Source organism: Podarcis erhardii, assembly GCF_964252035.2.
Source record: "Podarcis erhardii genome assembly, chromosome: 11".
NCBI classification, from domain to species: Eukaryota; Metazoa; Chordata; class Lepidosauria; order Squamata; family Lacertidae; genus Podarcis; species Podarcis erhardii.
In genome coordinates, this window is record NC_138501.1 from 13,398,001 (window position 1) to 13,423,104 (window position 25,104).

A 25,104-nucleotide genomic window follows, 5' to 3' on the forward strand; every position below is an offset into this window, starting at 1 on the left:
CAGGTTTAATATTTTTTTTCTCCTTAAAGCCTACTCACTGCTTTCATGGGGGTGGGTAATGTGTAATTGGGCAGATAGTATTTTACAATACAACTCTTGAAGTAATGAGTTGTGGCTGTGCATGGGAGGGAGTGAATATATCCTACTCTTATATGCAGTCATTTGTCCTTGGCAATTGGGAATTTTACATAAAACAGGGTCCTAAGTCCCACATGACTGTTGATCTCAGTTGCAATATTCCAAACTGTTTCAAGAGGAGGGAAACCTTTGCACCATCATTAGGTCTCTCGTAAAACTTGTACCAAAAGCAAATGGCTAAAATCAACATGACTAGATAGCACCAAAGTTTCTCTGCCAGATATACTGCTAATTAAACTACAATGAAAACTACTTTGAATTGAGAGGACAAAAATATCTCAGTTTTCATTTGCACTTCAAATTACACATCCCCCCCCCCCATAAATTAATAGAGAATTGTGTGACAGATAATATATCATTTTATCTTCAGGATGTCTGGAGAAATTGGCTATTACTATCTATACTGTCAAAAAGACACGCTAGAAACATAAGCAATGATGCTTGAACAAGAGACTAGATGAAAGGGGGGGAAACTGTAAGATACAGTGGTGCCTCGCAAGACGAAATTAATTCGTTCCGCGAGTTTTTTCATCTTGCGATTTTTTCGTCTTGCGAAGCACGGACTTTGGAAAAGCTTCAAAATCACCAAAGTCTTCAAAAACCTCAAAAAAGGCTACCACACCGCGTGCTATGAGTTGCTCCTCGAAGTGAATGCACGGTTTTAAGAAAAAGGAAACAAACTTGCAAGACAAAGGAAACAAACTTGCAAGACGTTTTCGTCTTGCGAAGCAAGCCCATAGGGAAATCCGTCTTGCGAAGCAACTCAAAAAACGAAAAACTCTTTCGTTTTGCGAGTTTTTCGTCTTACGAGGCATTCGTCTTGCGACGTACCACTGTAATGTAGTTTTGAGACGTATGTTCACAACATAATGCTGTGTTGTATTTTCTAATTCTGGATGTAACTCATCAGGAATCGACCTGCAATTCAGCAGGATCCTTTGGAGTGGACAACAGCTGTAATTTTGGGGGCACAGCTCCTATTCACCCACTAGGACTTGGGCATGGCAAAACAACCAGTAGACTACAAGCATTATGTCAATGTCATCTATAGAAGGTATCTGCTACCACAAAATAGCTACCACGATTTATCTGAGAACAGTTACTCCAAACACAATGCAATATTTTATAACAAACATTTATAATCCAGTTTGTAACAAAGAAATCCATCATATAAACAAATGAATTCGTCATACACTAAATAAATATCTCTAAATAGTAGGAACTAACATTTTAAAGTTTTTTTTCAACACAGGACCCGATCCGGCAAGTCCTTAATACACAGAACTCCCTCTGCAGTCACCCAGTTCAGTTCATGTTCTATGGTGCAATTTAGTCTGATCAAACAATGTAAATTTAGTCCAAAGGTGAGCTCAAATATTTTAGCAGGTATATAAAGGAATAATTAAGACAGACTGTCAGGACTTATTTGCCATCAGCAATGAGCTTAGTTTTTCAAATGCTGTGCACAGTCAAATGACACACATATATAGTCAAATTGTAAATTATCTGGAGTTTCAAACAAAGCTTGGCTTGGCTGGATAAATTAAAACAGAACAACATAAGAATGTGCAGATCCTGGAAAGTAAAGGTTTTGGCTTTGACATATGGTAACACATTTCAATTTGAAGAATTTAGATCAGTAACTGGGGAACAACATATTTCAGAGACAAAGGACTGAGACTGTGAGTTCTTCTGCCTTTCAACATCTTGTCTAAATGCCAGAAAAATGAGTGATGCCTAATCTGACTTCATATAAGGCAATGGGAGTACTGTGATGGACACATCAATCTAATGTGTTGGCTTACCCAGATCTAGCTTTTGCATTAGTGAAGTTTTTGATAAACCTAAACTTTTATTATGCATGCAAGAATTTATGAGAGTGTCATCTGCCAGAAGGTTTTACACCTTAGGCTAAATATATGTCAGGGACATACCCCTAGGATGCTAGTTATTTCATGACAGCACCGACCTGGTTTCGATGAAGTGCGCAAGCAATGCAAGGAGCAACATGTAGCAATGCTCAACCACAAGAGGAGAGAAACTGCTAGTGCTTGGTGGAAGGGTGTGCCTCACTTGTTTTTGAACTAGTATGGATTGCTAGCCATGAAATGCGCAAATGACTGTGAAATGTGATTGTTCAGATCTGCAGGGAGATTCTGAGAGATGAAGTGCAGGAACAGTAAATCATAATTTAAGAACAGCATCATAGGTCCCCAACACCGAGAAGAATGGAAGATTAAAATATGGCAGAAAAAGGCTTTGGGAACCTGGTGATAATATTCAGGGGACAATGTTGCTCTGACTTAAATATTCTAATCAATTCACAATATTTTTCTAGTTCTTACATCTATGTGATGTCTCTCCAGTTACAATTCATGCTGGTTTAAGGGTATCTAGATCAGGCATAGGCAAACTCAGCCCTCCAGATGTTTTGGGACTACAACTCCCATCATCCCTAGCTAACAGGACCAGTAGTCAGGGATGATGGGAACTGTAGTCTCAAAACATCTGGCGGGCTGACTTTGCCTAAGCCTGATCTAGATACATGATTGCTAGGTAGGACTTTGTCATTTTTTAAAGGAGTTTTGAGGATACACGTTTTAATTCCCATCCCCTTTCATTTCCTTACAAGCCTTATGAGCCCATTCAACTGTGGCATTTGCTGATTTGTGATTCATTGGAAACTTATGGAAATAGGATCAAAGGTTATTATAACCGAAAGAGATACAGATGATGCATTTGAACACATATTGTAAGGGGGGTTGCTTCCTTAAAACATCCATAAATATTATATGCTCAGATTCCCTGTTGTTTGCATTATATTACATATGCATCTTGATATATTTTTTTTACATTTCTTGGATATGTCCTCTGGATTCTTAGAACAGTTTTGTTACAAAATATTCTACCTCTCTGTCATAAATGCAGTTTAAAAGAATTTGGGCAAGAAATGGTTTGAAATGGCTATTCCTTTGCTTTTACAAAATAATAATAATAATATTAATAATACAAAAAAACAGACCTAACATTTTGGTATCTAATTGATTTTCCATTCAGCATTCCACCAATATACCTTGACATTTCTGTATTCTTCAGAGAGAGAGGTCTTAACACATTCCATTTCCTATAAATCTTCACTAATATAAATATATTGGCAAGAACTTTGACCAGCAATAGTAATTTCATACTTAAATAATTACATTTCCTTTTAAGTTTAACAAGGATTGGTTCAGAATATCAATATTAATGCACAATTATAAAAAGACAATATTAAGTACCCTTTTATTTCCCTTTGTATCAAGTGCAGTCTTATGAAAGGAACAAAATATAAAATTATTTATATATTAGAGGCTCATTCTAAACAGAGACAAAGTAACATATTCTTGTCTTTGACAAAAAAATATGGTGTGTCTGTACTTTTATTATAAATAACCACACTGTGTCATGATTTCTTCTTGCCAGCAAATGAAGGACATTGGTTCAGAAACCTTCTCAGCATATGTAAATATTTGACTAAGTCATGCTTCCTTGAGAAAACACAGTCCAATTGCATTCAGAGTAGACGGTAATAAGGAGATTATTCACGTACGACATTTAAGGTTCTTGGTAGCCAGTACCAGTTGCACTTGAAAAGAAAACCCTCAGTTTGTATGTGGTTTTTCCTCTTTTTTAAAAAAATAGAGATACAGTCAGTTATTTGTTTACTTTAAAAATTATAAAGATGAAGAATAATACTGTTTATTTTAGTTCTCATATAAATTATAAAACTCAAGTTTGGCAGAGTCTCTTTCCCAGAGGAAGCATAAAGCACTTTTGTGGTATCTTCACCAGAAAATATTTGTATCACATTAAGTTTGACAGACATGATGAAGATTGATATGGAATTCTACAGCCCAAAGAGAACATTCTTCTGATGCAGCTCCATGTGACGGATGTGCTCCGTGGGATTATTTGATTGCCATGATTTTACTGAGTTTATTGATCAAAGGGAGTAGAAAGACACCACACTGAATCAGTTCAGTAGGAATCTGTAATGTTCCCAACAGCAGACTCTGTTCATTTGAGGTCAAAAACATATCCTTTGGAAGACAAAAATGGAGTTGTAAGAATGCAACAAACACAAAGAAAGAAGGAATGAGGTAAAATCCCCTAGGATGGCAGAGCAAGTTAGAATGTCAGGAGAGTGTTCGGTTATACCTGACACCTAAATGTTTTTCTAGCCATATTTCAGCTAGTTGCATGGCAGAGGCAAATGTACTTGCTTTGGACCCCAAACACATCTTGTATTGTTTAGGATCTAGGTTGGGATCACAATGAACTGGATGAAATACATGTACAACTCCCACTTCTTGGCTCCTAAATGCCTTAAGTCCAGAATTTATTACTTTAGTAAAGAGGTCTACATCCTCAAGTCCCCAGCCTTGAATAGAGGTATCAAATCCACCGGCATTCACAAGGTCACTTTTGTAAATGCAGGTAATCCCAAACCCATAGTCCCTCCAAAACCCAGTTTTCTTTGTGAAAACAAAGTTGCTGTCCACTGGAGGGTTGCCCCCATGTGTTACTTTGGGGTCATATTGACTGAAAATAATAGGATAATAAACCTGTTGTCCTTGAATGGTGTTAGCTCTACACCGCTGGAGAAAATCGGGGGTAAATATCAGGTCAACATCGCAAAATAGCAGCAAAGTGTCATTGTCAAACTTAGAGGAGGCTATTTCAAGACCCAAACCTCTAGAGAAAACTCCCGACATTGGAATGACGGTCATGTCTGCCATAGGATACTTCTTTTGATATTCATTGATCAGCTCTGTGTGTTTGCTGGAATCCTGACCAGAATCAGAGTTGAAGAGAATGACTGCCAGCTTTACGTTCTGCTTGGAAATAAGGCAGGTCTTTTCAAAATTCTCCATGAATCTTAGGAATATATCGTATCTCCCTGTGAGAGGGACAAGAATGTGAATCTTCTTGTCACTGCTTCCCCCTATTTCTTTGGTTCCTTGGAATGATGAAAAAATGTTCAGAGAATTAGAAAGGAAGGAGAAAGACTGCAATTCGCTGTTCACGTTTTCTACCAGGCTTCTTACATCCAGCTCTTCTTCCTCTTTGAAAAATGGTTTACTAAATAATTGTTGAAGGTAGGCATGGCGCCGAACTGGAACAGTGACTTTTCTTCCTTTGTGCCTCTTATACAAAAGAAGCAAATCCAGAATGTATTCCACACCATGCAAAGGGTCAACCCTGCGGTACCCATACTGTATTTCATTGAAGTCAATCAACCTTCCTCTAGATTTAGAGTTCTCATTGATCATTTCCATTACCTGCATTACAGTATCATCTAATGCTGCCCGCAGGATGCTATTAATACTCTGTCTAGGTGGCTGATTCTCAGCCATTGAGTACAGCAGCTTTCCAGTCAAAAATTCCCATTCAATGACTTCATTCCTGTCACGTGGCTGAAAGCGGTTGAAAGATGGCATCATTCCAAGAAGCTGATCATCTTTGCTGATTTCATCGTTACTGAGCTTGCTCATGAGGGCACTTTCCCGGTGAAGCTGGATGGTCCGATAACGCAATTCAGAAATTTTACGGGCCAATATGTAATTGTGAAGCCTATACTGATAAGCTGGCCTTTTATTTGGATGAAGTGTAATGGCTGTGTGAATTTTGCTGTTGTGAAGATCTTGTATATAACCCTTCCGGTTGTGTTCATAGTTTTCATGGAACAACTGCTGCATCTAGAAAACAAAAATAATAACTATTATTAGGTGTGTTTCTTCCAGCTATGAGATATCAGGAAAAACAATGACTCACTTATATTAACTTATTTTTTCCTAAATAATACGCTCTACTGCAAGCTTGCTTTTCACCAGTGATTTTTTTTTGTTTTGTTTTCCAGTTACCGTATTTCTCTTCACTCACTCATGTAAGGTATAGAAATTATATCTATTTCACAGGAAAATTACTCTATTTTAGAGTACAAATGTGTATATTGGGGAGAAGGGTAAGGAGAGAAGAGGGAACGGGAGAACCAGCTAATCGGTTCTTCTAATCTTAAAATGTGAAAACACTATTTCAAGTACATTTTTGTAAGCGTCCAAGTCTCATATTTTTAGTGACCTATTATTGCTACTACAGCTGGGTGATCGTCTATACATTTCTGCTCCTACTTGTTATCAATTAATCAAAGTTTTAAAGGAAGTACAAAGTATAAAAAATACAAAATCAAAGCCTCAGAAGAAAAAATGTGTCAAGTTAGGAGCCAAAAATCAGAGTGAGTCTAAGACGTATTACATTCAGACATATTGCCACTTGTTTAGTAATGAATTTATTAGGACCCTTCTACTCAACAGGGTCTCATCCCCAAGGATCAAGCAAGAAACTGCCTCTTAAGGGGATAAATTGTGTCCTCTGATCCCTTTATAGAATCTACAATAGAAAAACACATGAGAGACTGTTTCAAGCTCTGAATGAATGCAAGAACACCATCTGTCCTTGGAAGGAACTTTTGCAAATCTGTCGTCCATGATCTTGGAGGATAAAATGTTATAATGTGCCAACCAAACTACTCTTCTACACTTGGCTATTGTTAAAAAATACAGATATGGTGTACATTTGTTTATTCATTTTCCAAACATTTTTATACAATCAACTCATATTAACTCTCACATTAATCTATTTTTGACTTCCCTCAGTTTCTCTGGCAATCTTTCGTTAAAATTTCTATTGTTAATGCATTTCTGAACTTATTATTGCCTTTAACCATTCCTCTTCCTTTCTCCTACTTTCTTTTTTACAATATTTCTTAATTTTTCACAGAGACTCTTCAAAACCAACAAGCGTTGTCTGTGCATCACATATGCTTTTCAGATAATCTGTAAATTTCCCCCAGTCCTCGATAAACTTTTGGTCTTTCTGATATCGAATCTTCCCAGTCAATTTATCCAATTCCGCATATTCAGTCAGTTTCATTCTCCATTCTTCTACAGTTGCAATTTCTTGCTGCTTCCATCTTTGCGCCAGAAGTATTCTTGCAGCTGTTACAGCGTATTGGAAAAGTTTACAATCTTTTCTATTAATTTCATTACCTACCAATCCTAGTAAGAAGGCTTCTGGTTTTCTAACAAATGTATATCTCAACATCTTTTTCAATTCCTTATATATCGTTTCCCAGAAGCCTTTCACCTTTTTGCATTCCCACCACATATGATAGAAAGTTCCTTCTTTTTCTTTACATTTCCAACACTTGTTACATGTTTTATACATTTTACCTAATTTAACTGGCGTTATGTACCATCTATATACCATTTTCATTATTTTCCTTCAACGCGGTACACGCCGTAAATTTTAACCTTTCATTCCATAATTTCGTCCAATCATCATATTGTATATTATAGCCAAAGTCTCTGGCCCAATGTATCATTACTGATTTCACCTCTTCATCTTTTGTATGCCATTCCAACAACATTCTATACATTTTAGACAAATTTTTATACTCATTCAATACCTCTATTTGAAATTTTGATTCTTTTCCTTCATATGCACACATTTTACAGTCTTTTTTAAACATTTCACTAATCTAGTAGTAGTGCAACCAATCATAAACAAATTCTTTCACCTCTTCATAAGTCTTCATTTTCCATTCCCCCCCTCTCTTACTATCAATTCTCCATAAGTTATCCACCTCCCCCTCATGTTTATCTTTTTCACACTCATCACTTCCAATGGTGAAAGCCAAAGGGGGAGTCTTGGTTCCAACAAATTTTTATACCTCTCCCACACCTCTATCAATGATCTTCGGAAGATGTGGTTTTCAAATCCTTTATGATTTTTTTCCTTTTCATACCACAGATATGCATGCCACCCGAATCTATTATCAAATCCTTCTAAATCTAACAACTCTCCATTCACTAATTTAATCCATTCCTTTAACCAACAGAGGCATGATGCTTCATAATATAGTTTCAATATATATAGACTTGAAACTATATATATTTTTTGGAGGGGAATGAATGAATTCCTATGCCCCACAAATAACCCAGAGATGCATTTTAAATAAAAGCACACATTCTACTCGTGTAAAAACACCAGGAAGGCCCCACAAATAACCCAGACTGTAAAGACTAATGTGAACACATTGAACTGGACTTGGGGGGAAACTGGCAACCCGTGCTGCTGAAATCTTTCCCACAAAGCGTGTTCTCCTTCATGGAGAGCAGGTGTTGCAGTGGGGGCCGCCAGGACACTCCAGAGTTGGGGGCGGGCTAATTGATCGTTGGTCACTGATGTGATTGGGGCTTCCCTTGTTGTTGTGAAGAAGTTAATGTTGCCATTTGTTGACTGACAGCCAGAAATGCTAAAACTCCTTGCACAAGGCTAGGGCTTCCTCTTTTCGACAGTGCATCAGATTGCCCGTCCCCCCCACTCCCTAGAATTAGGGTTGTTTGCTTTGACCTTGCTATGCCTGTCATGGGGTCGTCTGCTCTTGGGGCGGGGGCTCGACAGGAATTTTGTCCATCTGGCTGATTGGCTGGGCCCATTTGGTTTTTGTCTACTGCGTAGCAAATCGTCACAACTTGTAAGGTTGTGGTTAGGCATTGGTTTATGGTTTGGTTGGTTGAGGGGCATGGATTGGCTGTGCCTGCCCCTCTAATGCTGCTGCTGCAAGGGATTCCGTTAAAGGAATTGGGGGCTAACTATTGCTTGTCCACCCTGTCAAGGGGGCTCGGGCCATAGCAATGAGCTCCTGGTTGCATTTCGGGTGAGGACAGGTTCCCTGCTCCGTCGCTACCCCCAAGTGTATTCCCCTATTCTGACTTTCGCATCGTGTGGAATGTCAGTCTGTCCCCCATGGTGGGGGCAGATAGTCGCAACCAATGCCTAAGCAACCACTCACAAATTTGTATTTTAATAAAGTTGTGGCCAAAATTATGCCAAAAATCTTAAACAAAAAATTCTGTGTGATGTGTGAGTTATTGGGGTGGCCCTGGGGACCTTGACACGCAACTCTGTTCTCCATGTGGATACAAAAGACTCAAGCAACAATGCCAGAGGCAGAGGAGAGGCAGAGGAACAGATTCAGAGACCATAATGAATGGAGGATATTTATGCTAAGCTACTGAATGCACTGAATCCACTTCGAAATTAAGAGCAGTGCTAGCAACATATTTAGGTGTAACTATTATAGCTCAACCCCTTCATGAATCACTGCCTTGTTGTGGCAAAAGGGCTTGAATAACTCCAAGAAGCTATGAGCTATGCTGTTCAGGCCCACCCAAGACAAACAGGTCATAGCCGAGAGTTTAGACTAAATGTGATCCACCTGGAGAAGGAACTGGCAAACCACTCCAGTATTTTGCCAAGGAAACTCCATGAACATAAAAAAAGGAGAAGCTTTGAGAAGAAAGTGAGAGTTTCCAAGGCATGCTCTGGTTCATGAGGTCGAACACGACTAAGACGACTAAACAACAACAAAACAACAATTATAGCTCAAAGAAGAGCAAAGAAAATTTAAGTCCCAGGAACCAGATGGAAGCTCCATATAAAATCTGGTTCACAACTTTTGCCGTGCATAGCCAACGGCTGCTAGAGCAATTGCACCTCCTTTAGCGCAGAAAAAAAATTAAGCAATGCTCTAGCTGCACTGAGTGCACCACTATGGCCTTTCCTAGCTTGCCTGGAACAATGCAATTGGTAGAGTCACGAAATCAGATCCCAAGGTACTTGTAAGAATCAACTTGTTCTGAATTATGGCCAGTCATGGCCCAATAATATTTGGCCTCCATTTCAGAAAACACCTTTGTTTCCTTATACATAATAGTTAGACATTCTTTCCTATAGTAGTCTGCATATCCAGTAAGCAATCATCAAGAGAACAGCCACTACAGAGGTTGTGGCTGCTTGTTTATTACAACAATAAATATGTATTAGCTGCTGATTCAGTAGGACCATACCATCTAGCATTATCTATTCAACTGCAAAACTGATGTTGTCACTTTCTGGGAAAAGTTCACAATACTTTTTCAAGTATGGCAATTCACACTGTTGCGCTTTCTGTTTTTAGTGAGTAAAAAGACTCACATAGTATAGCAGCCTCACAGGGAGAAGCTAACCAGATATGCCAGAAGAAACAGTGCAATCCAGAAGGAAGTTAGGAAGGCAAAACTAAACATGGTATTAATTGTGTTAATGAAATTCATGTGCATGCTTTTTGTTATGTAAATAGCAGCTCTGTGGACCCTTGGCACCATAGAAGGTTTGAGTTAGCCTGCTGGCTCTCTCCCTTCCATGGTCCTGAAAAAAAATCACCTCTCTGAAGCTATTGTTTGCATTTCAAAGGAAGCTCCCATTGGTGCCAAAGGAGGTTTCTCTTCTAGTGCAAACAATAGCTTTCCTGAGGTAATTAATGTTAAATCCCTTGCAGAGAGAGGCAGAGTTAAACTGCATCTCTTAAGACCCACCCTGTCCCAAGACTGCTCAGGCTTTTCCAGCTCTGCTACATACACTACAAAAAGCATGGGCATTCATCATCATTATCATCATCAATACTCGCTTTTGGATCATTCCTACTATTTATACAATTGTGCAGTTTTTGATGAATTAATAAGAATAAGTTGAACCCCACCAAAAAATGTGGAGCATGTATATGCAAAGTTGTGTGTGCATATCAGGAATGAGAGTGGCTCAGTCGTTAGAGCATGAGACTCTTCATCTCAGAATCATGGGTTTGAGTTTCACGTTGGGCAAAATATACCTGCATGGCAGCGAGTTGGACTAGATGATCCTTGTGGTCTCTTCCAACTATGATTCTATAGCATCTTCAATGCTCTCCCTTCTTAGGTGAGAATGTACAGTTCTAGAAAATTTATTTGCTTGTGGAGGGATACCAGAGAGGCCTTGAAAGCAGAGATCCACATCTTCAAAGTATCACCTCCTCGGTGTTTTCTCTCTCCTTCTGCCCCTCCACACGTGCAAGTACAAGCATGTGCAGATTATTTTGGATATGGTTTTACCCCTTTGGTGTGTTTTTAAAAAATGTACTTCTGAAAAGTTCTGAGTTCTTCTGAACTTGCCAACAGCACCGCCATTTGTGTGGTGTCCTTTTGCCTACATAAGTATCAGCACTCGAGACTGAACATCAGAAATAAAGGGAATGACAGCTGTTTTTTCTCTGTTTTGATTACACTTCCCGGCTTTCAGACTACAGTTAAAGCAACTCAGTATTTCTATGGATTACATTCCCATCTTCTCAAATGGGAAATCCTTTTAGCTCTGGGAGAACACATTATTACAAAACAGGGCCTCGTAAGAAAAAAAAACACAACGTTTTGAAAGCATTATTAAAAAGAGGACATTTCAAAAACATTTATGCAAACATGCAGAGGCCTGGTACAATGGATTTTATAAGTCTTCGTCCTCCTTTTAAACCATTAGAAACTTTGTTGAAGTACAGAATACACAATTATGCTGGGCCCTTAGGCAATACTGCACCACTACAAATCCAATTCTGGCCTATTGATTCAAGTCGAAAAATGGAATACAATCAAAGGCATCGTAGAAGGCTCCTACAGAGTGCAAAGATTTTCTGCTTTTGACTTGTACTTACCCTTTTACTTCAGTTTAAGTCACATATTTCATTCTAGTAATACATAACAATTTATCTGATTATCTGTAATTAGCAATGATTCATAGTATTTATCCTGAAAGTATATGACTTTTGAGTCCAGTAGAGGATTCCATTGTAAATGGAGCAGGATATTTCAATTTTAAGGTCACAATGCACAATCCATTCTTTGTCCCCCATAGAAGTCCAATTATCTACAACAGGTCAGAGATGGTGTAGTCCATAATCTAATAAACATTTTCTGCAGAATTCATTACCAGTATATAAAAACAAAATAAAAACTGAGAATCAAACTAAAAGCCAATTCCCTTGTATAAAATATGTTAATCATTAAGTCAAATAACCTAGTTTCCCCCCACTGTTTGATGCTGAAGTTTAGCAAATCCAAACCACTGTTTAAGTATTAGATTTAAAAAGCAGTTTGTGGTTTGCAGCTGGAACAGCAATGGCAGAAACTGCACAGACAACTCAGAAGACACACACTCTTTGTAGGCTGCTGTGGTTTATGGTTTATAGCTGTATAATATTACTGAATGCATATTGCTAACTTGTACAATTACGTATTAGCAATATGCATCTGCTTCAGTCAAAGCCTGAATACTAAAGTGAAGCTCCACTTCAGTTTGGTATTTGGACCTCCTCCAAAGTGAAGTGGGTTGTCCCTGAGGCAAGAGGAGGGCACTTTGGAGCTTTCTATGAGCAGCAACTGCTCTGAAGTCCTGCATCAAGGCTTTATAAGTTGTCTGGATTTATGCATTTTTCAATGGGGGCTGGCACCCATTGGGTTTGGTTGGGCAGAAGACAGAAAGGCCAACACTAGATTGCACCAGACCCAATGACTCATTCTAGTCATTGTCCCCATCCTCCTCCCTGTTGAGTTCTACAAGGGCACCACTGAGACCAAGGAGGTGTAAGTTGACTTTCTGGACTAAATAGAAGAAGGAGCTCTTCTTTGCAGACAGAGATAGCCTGGCCACAGTTACCCAGCATAGGAGCCAACTCCTAAGGGCTGTGAGGAGGCTGGCTCCCCACAAAGTTGGTGGCCATTGGCATTCAATGGTGTGTGTGCACTGCATCATGTGATCAATTATGTGGCATGGGGCTTACCTGGGCACCCACAATATCTTATTCGACTCAGCACTCCTGTTACCCAGACTCTGGTAACTTCTAAGGTGGACTACTGCAAAGTGTTGTACACTGGACTGCCTTTCAAGACTGTTCAAAAACTGCATCTGGTACAACACAGACACTAACTCAAACTGGTCGTTGTGAATACCTCTTGCCAGTGCTTAACAGTTCCAATAGCTCCTGATCCATTTCTAAGTAAAATTCAATGAGCTCTATTGTGGGGATGTCCAGGAAGCTGAAGCAAGTGCAAAATTTTCAACTTGCTCACTGGAGCAGCTGATCGCCACCATGTTACACCACTGATGAAAGAACTGTACTGGCTACCAATTACCCAGCTGTATTCTTAACAGATAAATGCAAGGGTTTGAGGCTTAGCTTTAAGGCACTACATAATTTATGTAGGACCTGGGTGCTTGAAGGATTTTCTGTGTCTATGACTGATAGTATCTTTAGATGACCCCCTCAATCTGAGGAGGATGGGAGGCAGCTGAACAGACATTCACCAATGGATTCCGGCCGCCCCCTCCAGAAGGCTTGCCTGGCAACTCATTTTGCTAGCTTTTCTATTCCAGGCAGACCTTCTGCTTTCCCAGGCTCTTTCTACATCTACTGAGTTTTAAGACAAATAATATTTTGAATATTATTTTAGTGTTGTTTTTGCTCTTATATTGTAAACTTCTCTAGATAATGTTAACTGAATGGCAATATATAGACTCCATTCTGGTGGCTCCATCTCAGCCACCAAAGGCCAAAGGGTCTCAGATTACACAGAGACATCCATTGTTCACTAATTTGGGCAGCTGTGTACTGCATGCACTTGCCTGTTGAAGGGCTGTGTGTGCACGCATGCACACGCGCACGCGCGCACACACACACACACACACGTCAATGCATCAGGCTGTTAACCAGAAGGTTGGTGGTTCAAGCCCATCCACCCAGGGACAGCTGTGGGCAGAATTCATGCATTGTAGAGAGTTGAACTAGATCAGAGGTTCCCAACATATTTGGCCTACCACCCCCTTTTCAGAAAAAAATATATTACCCAGCACCCCCTTGGAAATTTACCTTCTTTAAATTACCACTACGACTTTAACTCTATGTTACAACAGTAGGTGTCATTACACAACAGATGAAACATGCGCAAATGCTTCTTCAAAACTGATTAAGTGGACTAGATTAAAAACCCATTGGGAGAGGGGACTGGAGTAACTTCAATACAGTGGTACCTCGGGTTAAGTACTTAATTCGTTCTGGAGGTCCATTCTTAACCTGAAACTTAACCTGAAACCTTAAGCACCACTTTAGCTAATGGGGCCTCCTGCTGCTGCTGCGCTGCCAGAGAACAATTTCTGTTCTTATCCTGAAGCAAAGTTCTTAACCTGAAGCACTATTTCTGGGTTAGCGGAGTCTGTTACCTGAAGCGTATGTAACCTGAAGCGTATGTTAACCGAGGTACCACTGTAATAACAGCAGGGGACTTAAAGGGAAACTAGAACCATGCTAAAAGTTGTTGGAACACTGTCAATGATATCAAACTTTCTTTGGGAAGCTCACCCAGGACTAAAAACCAAAACTGTTTAACATATAGCATGGCTTCTATAACAAGATTTATCTTAGCTCAGAATTAATTCTCTTGCATACAGACACATGTTCACACACAGAGGAGCAGCCAGTTCACAAACGAGGAACCGAACATCTTGCCTTCTCTTTCTTCCATTGTTAGCACATAAAAAAATCAAATTAAGATTTTAGCCCTTATGGTGTAATCAAGGAGATTAAGTACAGCTTCCTCCCAGCTGATTTTATTAACATTAAAGTTTTATGATAAATTATGAACATCCCTAGAGCTAAACATCCAATTAAAATAGCATAAGCATGGCAGGATGTCTATTACAATGTTTTTCTTAGAAGAAATTTTAATTATATTGCCATTATACTTTTCCAGTGCCATAGTTATGTTTTGTTAGGGGATGAGATGAAAATACAGCATTAATTAGCATAAATGTATTCTTAAAACCTTATAGAGAATCAGTCTTAACAAAAAAAAAAGTAAAATCCAAGCTGGAATTACATGCTTCACAGAGACTGAAAATACCACATTTACAATTCCTCTTCCATCTTAATAGAGAATTAACAGGATGTTATGGATTGTCGCACTGTAAGGGTTATGAATTAGTTGCTACCGCTAATGAACAAAAGAAAACCCACAGACAATACTACATGATATATTGAGAACAGCTCATATGCACCCCACACCTCTTCAGTTTTACAGCTCAGCATATGCCAAAATTATAGGAGTGTTGCTATAACCTACCCTTGACACAAAGCTGATCTTAATGCAAGGCTGATCCTACTATGGATGCCACTATCCTGAAAGTGATCTCTCCAACGTCAACTATCATCAGCATATGAGTGACAACCAATTCCAAATCTTCTGATGACTCCATCCACTGGCTTCAAATAAATATACTGAAAATTTAGCGGGATAGAATGGATCCCTGAGGGCATCCCCTAACATAAATGCCGTGGGAGAAAAGTAAAGCACATTAATACTACTTTGTAGAATTGGCTTTCCTGGTAGGAATGGAACTAATGAAAAATGGTGATTCTAATCTCCATCCCAGAGAGCCTATCCAGAAGGGTACCATGGCCGATGGTATTTAATACCACCAAGAAATCCAACAGAATCAATTCAGCTGCATTCACCCAGCTTCTCTGGGTAGAGGTCATCGATTACGGCAACCAACGTAGATTCAGTTCCCAATATGAGTGAGATTTCAAACTGCAACAAATATAGGTATTAGTTTCATCTGGAGTTAGTCAGCAACCACACAATTCAGCACCTTGTACAAGAAACATCTATAGCCTTTTAATCTCTTTCTGTGTTACTGTTTCTGTTTATAACTATGGTATGTATTTTGGTTTTGGTTTTTTGCTTAGATCATAAGATGTTTGTGGGAGGTTCTATTGTAGAACTGAAAGATGGGGTGTAAATGTTCTAACAAACTGATATTTCATTTTTCCTCTTGGGGTTACATTTTCAGTTATGTCCATGTCATTCCAGTTTGAATGGAATAGTCTTAATACATTTTGTGACTCATGAGATGATGTTAGAAGCAATGTAATCCCTAGGCTGATGGTCTAATACAGTAACAAATGTGATCACAACTCCTTGATATGTCATAAAACTAGCAATCTTGTGCTTGAGACATTTCCAGTTATAAAGAACTATTGCTCTACTGTATGGTACAAATATCTAACTACATTTACCTGCACTAGAGATGCTCAATAGAATCCCAGCGATATTAAGTCAGCGCTATCACTGAAATCTTATTAGAGGAATACAAGTTGTTTATTAGTCACAGTTCCACATCTGTCATCTTCAACCTCATATTTCAGTGAATGATACTTGTAAATTTGTTGTGGGAAGCAGACAGGATATATCAAACAAATTTTCCAGTTTCTTCTTTGTGTGCATTACATAGATGTTGCTTAATCAACAAGGTCACTGTATTACTGCATAGAACATCTGGTTAATTCTGGGAATCAAGTTTTATTTCCTCCGACAAATCCACAACCCACATCTGTCAATTTCAAACCATATGGTTAATTAAAACCACCCCAACTGTGACCTTCTAAAAATCCATAGTGTGCACAATAATGAAATCAGTTGAAAAACATTATTTCCAATCGTATCATTTATTTCCTAGATTCTTTTATTCAATATTGACTGGCTCTGAACACTACAAGAAACAAGTGATGATGATGATGATGATGATGATGATGATAATACCCCGCCCATTTGGCTGGGTTCCCCCAGCCACAGTCAAGTGGTGTATAATTTTTTTAAAATAAATAAATAAACTTCTTTCAAAAGTTTGCACCATTAGTATTCTCTGAAAATCCCTTCCTTAGAAGGTTCACTGTTTCTACCAGGACTCAGTAACATCAGAAACTGAAAATTGTAATTTCCAGAAAAACCTCCAGTAGATTATGGGATAAATACTTTCTGATTCCAAATAAGTAATTTATAATGTCTGTCTGTCTGTCTATCTATCTATCTATCTATCTATCTATCTATCTATCTATCATCTATCTATCTATCATCTATCTATCTAATCTATCAGCTGTGGGATGAGTTAAAAAACACGCCCAAATCCTCTGTATTATTCCATCTTTTATAGCTAACTCAAGACTTAGGCACCATTTCATTAAAAAGCAAGTTAGTATTCTTTGAAAATTCCTTCCTTAGAAGGTTCTCTTTTCTACCAGGACTCAGTAACATTAGAAACTGAAAATTGTAATTTCCAGAAAAACTGCCAGATTACAGGATATTTTCTGATTCCAAATAAGTAAGTGTGTGTGTGTGTGTGTGTAGTATTTCTATTCTATTCTATTCTATTCTATTCTATTCTATTCTATTCTATTCTATTCTATTCTATCTATCAATCTATGAACTCTGGGATGAGTTAAGAAACACACCAAAATCCTCTGTATTATTCCCAAGACTTGTGCCACCAGGACTGCAGCCAGAACGGGGTCATGAGAAACAAGAGGAAAGTATCAGCATGCTTGAGAAAACGCTGAGGTTTACAGAAGTACAAAGAATATTTAAAAAACAGTGGAGCAATGCAAAACAAAAACCAGTCCAACAAGGGCTTAAGCCCTGGGACTGGAAAAGACGGGTGCAATGGGAAGAGTCATGGGGGAGGGGGGGTCTCTGAATGTCCTGCAAGGAAGGAATGGCAAACTGGAACCCTGAACAGGAGCAGTTCTTTTTAGGAGGAAGGATACATTCCTTTTGCTGCAAGAGCTACTTGTAGAAAATAATTTTCTCTAGAAATAAAAGGCACAATATTCTGGATAGTTTGATGCCAACAGTATGAATGAACCCTTTCAAGTTTACTCATAAATAAGTTTCACTTTGTTCAGTGGGTCTTCAGTGTTTGCAGGACTGCTGCTTGAGTGCAGAATTCTCTTCAAAATAAAGCAGTTTCTTCAAAGCAGAAGGAAGGGTGCTGAATAATCTACAAAATAGGCTGAACACAATATAACATTGCCACTCCAAGGTAAATAATTAATTGCAACCCCTTTCTTTAATATAAGCTGCACAAGCATAAAATTGAAAGATTGTCACGAAACTGCTTATAGAAGAGAAGTGGAGGAGTAGGACCAGTGCCAACTGCATAAATTGTGCCTGGCCCTGGCAGCAAACCATTACTTTCATCTAACCTGTTATGGTCCAAGCTTACTATGATACTGCAGCAATATTATCTTTTTTCAAAATAAATATTTTTCGATCCAATAAAACTGATTTATGTAAGATCAGGCTTTATCTAGGTTAACAAACAGATGGAATTGTCTTTCTGTCTTTTCTTTCTAATCTACCTGTGATTCATTCTGTGGTTTGGGACAGGTTCTTTCGTTTCCAAAGTTTTAAGACAGTTTTTGCCACACCAATATATGTATTTCCATACAAGTAAAATAGTGTAGCGGTACCTACATTGTTGTTGGGGTTTTTTGGGTCAGGACAAAAATGTGGAGGAAGTATGCATTTTGGCCAGTAAGGCAGACATTTATGAGGGGAGATGGTCATCAGGCAATGGCTTTTCCACTCGCCTTGCCCCAACTCCAACCATGGGAGCCTTTCCCAGAGCATGAATTTGAAGACTGCAGAATCATCTGGGAAGAGAAGAGTTCAGGGATATTAAAAAAAAAAGCTGTGTGTCCTTGTTTCTCAATTTGATCGTTTTACATGGTTTTGTACGTTTTGTGGTATTTTATGCATTGTGATTTGTTGTTATTTTTAGATTATAGATTAGTAATTCCATATTGTAACTGATAAGTGTAAACTGCTTAATTATTATTTGCTGATGTTTAATTTTACTGTTCACTATTAGATTCTAATGGCAGGTAGGTAGCCGTGTCCTTCCAGTAGCATCTTAGAGACCAACTAAGTTTGTTATTGTTATGAGCTTTCGTGTGCATGCACACTTCTTCAGATACTAATGGATTCTTGAATATTGCTTTATTTGATATAAGTTGTTTGAAACTTTTCAATGAGTCTTGTGACACCTTAAAAACTAACAACCTTTTTGTGGGATACATATTTATAGGCTAAAATCTACTTCAATGTTTCTTCTTAATCAGACTTCAAGATGAAACCAGAATTCTGGCATGGGAAATCCTTCATTTAGGACCCTCAGGATAGAGTTGGATTTGACAAATTATATAACAGCATGGTTTTATCACAAGCAGAAATTGCTTTGTTAGTAATATAATAGTGAAAACCTGCGACTTGACAAGAAAATGCAGAACTAAATTTGTATGACTTGTCAAGAAATCTGTTCCATTGGGGTAAAACACTGGAGACAGGTTGGGGCATTATAATGCAGACTAATTGGGGATTATATGCAGCTCCTATAATTTAGTATATATTTTTATAATTGCTTTACACTGCAAAATTGCCTCCAGGCCGTTCTCTATTTCAATCGTGCTCAACAGGACATAGACAGAAAAAACAACTATGTTTTAATGGTCATTTCCCCATGGAAGATGATTGTGGTTAAGTGTTTATGTACAAATATTCTGATGTACATTGGTTACAGCAGTTAGCATGCTAATTGGGATTATAGACCAAGTACAGAATTATCATTTAACTGAGTGAAAAGGAGCTCCTGGATTAATAATGGAAATGTTATGTAAGGAAGCTTTTGCTGCTGGGAAAGTGTATTGTTCAAAATATACAGATACACTTGCAACAGCAAATATCTAAATGTCTATAATAAATAAATAAACAAATAAAAAGGCACAGTAGGATGTTAAAAAACAGCTTTTAAAATATTGGTCTCTAGATTTTCTCCATAGTTTATGTAGTCTATATTCAAGATCCGCATTCTATCCATGCATCTTAAACCCTGAATTACCCCCTTGGCCCCTATTTAAAATTAAGAAACAAAACCACACACATTTTATTATTACTCATGGCTAGGAATTCCAGTAACTTCATTTTCTCTGGAAGTGGTGCCCTGAAAGTGATGCTGTGTCTTGGAATGTCTGTGCATGAAGAACTGACTGCCCATAAATATAGCATAACGAGAAAGAGAAAATGAAAATGAAATAGCTTTCACTATTGTGATTCGAGGACCCGATCCCCGCTTGGGGAATAAAGACACGTGGACACAGAATGTAAGGTTAATGGGTAAGGTGAAGGCCACAACTTTATTGATTACAGCATGTGAGAAGGTATTGGCTTAGGCATTGGACCACGGAACATTAGACTCCACCCACTCGTAGAGGGGTGAGTCTGAGGAGGGGTTAACCACCAGTAGGGGAAGCCTGTTGATGCTAATCCAACTATAGGCTCTCTTCCTGATGTCACCGAGGGTCGTGCCATGGCCCCCCGCCACACGGGCATCGGACAGGATCCACGACCGCCGGATTCCTTTAGCGGAATACCCAAAATTGTCGGGGAAGGCGATGGCCAAACCTTGCCACCCGAAACACCAACAACACATTCCAATGCCTAACGAAGAAAATGTGTGTGCAATGGTGGGGATCACTGGCGCGGCTGCGTTTGAGCAGCAAGCCACATCCCCGTCGAGCTTCCCTATTGGGTGCCCAACTGGGGAAGGGTGTGGCGCCAGCCCTGGAGTTGAAGCAGGGGGCAGAGCATGATGCAGGAATCATCTCCTGATCACAACCCCTCCCCTCCTGGGAGGAGGAAAGGCTTTCCTAGTAAAGCAGACACCATCTCCTAGGTAAAAGAAAGCAGGATATGATCAAGGAAATTTTGTTATCGGTTCCTTTTTACTGTAAAGTTAATTATGACAGAGTGAAAGAGAGACTTGGCTATAAACTGGAGCAGTCTCAGAAGAAAGTTCTAAAGTCTTCACACCGAACAAAGATCCTTATATCTGAATGAAACCCAGTGGGGCAAGCAGCCAAAAGAGCAAACATTATACTCTGCTTTTACAGTAAATTACATAATTTCGCAGTTGCATATTCATCTGAATATTGTAAGCTGAATAGGTGCTTACAAATCCTAGCCTGTGATGGTATCAATAAGTCTTTACCTGGTTGAATGTCGCAGTTCATAATTTAATGTACAAATAGCAGTATGAAAGATTCATTTTCTCAAAACACATTAGGCAAGCACAACAGAAAGGTTTAAAAAGGATTGGGAATGCTAACTTAATATCTAGCTGGTGTGTTAATAAAAATGTTTGCTCTATGCTGCTATTGAAGGTGGAAGCCACAAGGTAAATGAAGTGTATTTAAAATTAAATTCAAAAGCTGGTCTATTTGATAGAAAAACAGAAGCAGATATTAAACTTACAGGCAACAACGTTTTACAACTTTTTGGGTTTTTATACACTACTGGTGTGAGGATATGTTCATGTCTTATAGTACATGGCATGATGAAGCCCGTGGTCTCTTTCTCTGTGAGAAACAATTCATTAAAGAGGCATTTGCCACCCTGGGCCCCTTGGAAGGAGGTGCAGGGTACAAATGAAATAAATAGTAATAATAACAACAACAAATATAATCATAGAACAATAAAAAGATGAAGACAAAGAAAAAAGGATCTGTCCATCATGTATTGTCCACTGTGGACTGCAAAAACCCTGTAAGATTGCTGTGATTGTTTCATTTTATTTGTTATAATGTTACGTATTTTGTGTTTTTCTACTGTAAACCACCCTGTGCTCCTCAGACGGAGGGCAGTATATAAATTTAATAAGGATAAGGATAATTATAAGCAAAAAGCCAGTCCTACAGATGTACGGTGGGTCACACCTGAGATAAAGCCTTCTAAAACTGAAATGTCTTTAGTTGGGGCCTAGCCGTCATTATTCGGAGCACCTATAATTTTGCCTACTAATAGCCACTTACCGTCCTCCTGTTGAGCAGCAGTTGAGGCCAGACGTGGCACCTCCACTCTCACCTACACACACCATGCCATTTTGCTGTTTTTCCCATCACCCTCAACCACCGCAGAGGCCCACAGGTTCCCGCCAAACCAATCCATTCAAATGGGCCAATTTGTGGCAGCCCAGGGGGGCGGGGCATGGTGAGTGGACCTGAGGGAGGGAGGCTTCCCTCGGGTCCATTCACCATCTGTTTAGCTCAGCCAACTACTCAGCCAGGATCCAATTGGGGTGCAGTAAAGTGGTGTATCACCCACCCCTTGTTGTCTGTGGCAGTGATAACAGGGTACCCAGTTAGAGGGGTCAGGAGGGAAGTCTCTGTCCAAAGAACCAGTTGCATAGGGCTAGCGGGCCATAGAGTTTCCTTCGGCGTTTGAGAGCAATCCGTGTAAACCTGCGTTTTGCAATGGATTTACCCCCCGAATGTCATGCCTCAGTCGCCTCACGGGGGGCTGAGAGGGATACATGCCCAATGCCTATGCCAAGGCTTCCTACACCTGAAATCTTTTTTTTTTTTTTTTTGCATTTTAAAATTTTTTATTAATTTCATTCTAAATACAATATATCCGAAATACATAACTTTCCATTCATTTTTGACTTCCTTCAGCGACGTTGACATTCCTTCGAATTTGAATCTTTGAATCACATTCCATCCTTACATATTGCCATACATATCTCCCTTTATACATTATTTCGATTTGAACAATACTTGTTAGTTCTTTACAGTGCCTCTTTAAAACCCACTAGCGTTGTATTTACAAAACATTTATTCTCCAGATAACCCACAAATTTCCCCCAATCTTCAATAAACTTTTGATCTTTTAAGTATCTTAATTTCCCTGTCAATTTATCCAACTCAGCGTATTCTGTCAGTTTTGCTCTCCACTCTGCAACTGTTGGCATTTCTTCCTGCTTCCACCTCTGGGCTATCACAATTCTGGCTGCTGTGACCGCGTACTGGAATAGTTTACAATCCTTTCTCCTAATATCCTTTCCCATAATGCAAAGTAGAAAAGCTTCTGGTTTTTTTACAAAAGTATAACCTAACATCTTTTTCAGTTCATTATATATGTCCTCCCAGAAGCTTTTAACTTTCTTGCACTCCCACCATTGATGATAAAACGTCCCCTCCATAAGTTTACACTTCCAACACTTATTATCTATCTTATACATCTTAGCTAATTTTACAGGAGTCATATACCACCTGTATTGCATCTTCATTACATTTTCTTTTAGTAGTGTACAGGCTGTAAACTTTATATTCACTCTCCACAGCTTTTCCCAGTCTTCCATTTGGATATTATACCTTAAATCCCTTGCCCATTGTACCATCACTGACTTCACTTCCTCATCCTTCGTATTCCACTCCAGCAGTAGTTTATACATTTTGGAAAGGTTTTTATAATCACTATTTATTATCTCTTTTTGGAATATTGATTCTTTTTCTTCGTATCCTCTTTCCTTCACCTCTGTTTTAAACATCTCATTTATCTGGAAATAATGCAGCCAGCCTTGTGTGAGCATTTTGACCTGGTCGTATGGTTTAACTTTCCACTTCCCTCCTTCATAGACAACCATATCTTCATACTTCCCCCATTTTTCCTTCATGTTAACTTTCTTTACACCTATCATCTCCTGTGGGGACAACCAATGTGGTGTTCTTGGTTCTAATATGTTTTTATATCTGTCCCAAACCTCTATTAATGGACCTTTGAAAATATGGCTACCAAATCCCCTATGCACTCTCTTTTTATCCTTCCATAAATACGCGTGCCACCCAAACCTGTTGTTGTACCCCTCCAAATCTAATAACTCTTTGTTCTCTAACTTTACCCATTCTTTTAACCAGCACAGACATGATGCTTCGTAATAAAGTCTCATGTCTGGTAAGGCGAAGCCCCCTCTTTCTGTTACGCCTGTTAACAACTTAAATTTAATTCTGGGTTTCTTCCCTTCCCAGACATATCTAGAGATCGCTTTTTGCCATTCTTTGAAGTCCTTTGTTCCTTTTAAAATGGGCAGTGTTTGGAACAGGAACAACAACCTGGGTAGCAGCATCATCTTCACCATAGAGATTCTTCCCCAGAATGATAATTTCATCCTGGTCCAGAGCGTCAGATCTTTTTTAATTTTATTCCACACCGGTACATAGTTATTTTGGTATAGGTCGATGTTTTTGTTGGTAATCCAGATACCTAAATATTTTATCTTTTTGACAACCTCAATTTCAGTTTGTTGTTGCACTGTTATAACCTTATCTTGCTCCATATTTTTAATAATCATCTTGGTCTTACTTTTATTCAATTTGAAACCTGCAAGTTTCCCGAATTGTTCGACCTCGTCCAGAAACGCCCTTATACTTTCTATAGGTTCTTCCACCGTTAAGACCACATCGTCTGCATAGGCTTTAACCTTATACTCATTAAGGCCTAAAGTTACCCCTTTAATTTGTTTGTTTTGTCTGATTGCATTCAATAACACCTCCAAAACCATTATGAAGAGCAGAGGCGAGAGCGGGCAGCCCTGCCTCGTTCCTTTACATATTTTTATGTCCTCAGTAATCACATTATTAATTATCAATCTCGCCTTCTGCTCTGTGTAAATTGCCTTTATCCCATTTAAGAACTTTTGTCCCACCTCCATAGCTTCCAAATTCTTTAGCATAAATTCCCAAACTACATTATCGAAGGCTTTCTCCACGTCTAAGAAGATTAAACTTGCTGGTTTGTCGCATCTATCAGAAAGATACTCAATGATATTAACTATATTTCTCGTATTGTTTCTTATAAACCTTCCAGGAAGAAAGCCCGCTTGGTCTTCGTGTATCAACTTTATTAATATCTTTTTTAATCTTTTAGCCAAAACTCCGGCGAATATTTTATAGTCCGTATTTAATAGGGAGATGGGTCTGTAGTTCTTGATTTGAGTTAGGTCCGAGTCTTGTTTGGGGATGATTGTGATAAGGGCCTCTTTCCAGGAGCCGGGAATATCTTTTCCTATTAGGATGTTATTCATTACATCAGTTAGTGGCATCATTAACGTGTCTTTCATTTCTTTATAGTAACTTGCAGTAAACCCATCTGGGCCCGGGGCCTTTCCTCTTTTTAATTCTTTTATCACTTCTTCTACCTCTTCTCTACGAATTGGGACATTTAGCTGTTCTCTTTGATCTGATGACATCTTCTTCACCATCTTTTCTTTTAGGTATCTTTCTATTTTTTTCTTATTATTCCTTTCCTTGAACCTATACAGTTGCTCATAGAAATCCTGAAATCCTTTTCTAAT

General features: G+C 38.8%; 1 protein-coding gene across 1 annotated transcript in view; it reads right to left on the reverse strand.

The window, feature by feature from the left end:
* Positions 1-1,255: 1,255 nt before the first annotated feature.
* The window catches only part of CHSY3 (chondroitin sulfate synthase 3), a 97,247-nt gene continuing 73,398 nt past the window's right edge, over positions 1,256-25,104 (reverse strand). Inside the window, exon 3 of the mRNA XM_081880407.1 lies at positions 1,256-5,876. Coding sequence (XP_081736533.1) covers positions 4,314-5,876 — 1,563 coding nt within the window. The 3' untranslated portion in view covers positions 1,256-4,313. The remainder of the gene's footprint in view (positions 5,877-25,104) is intronic.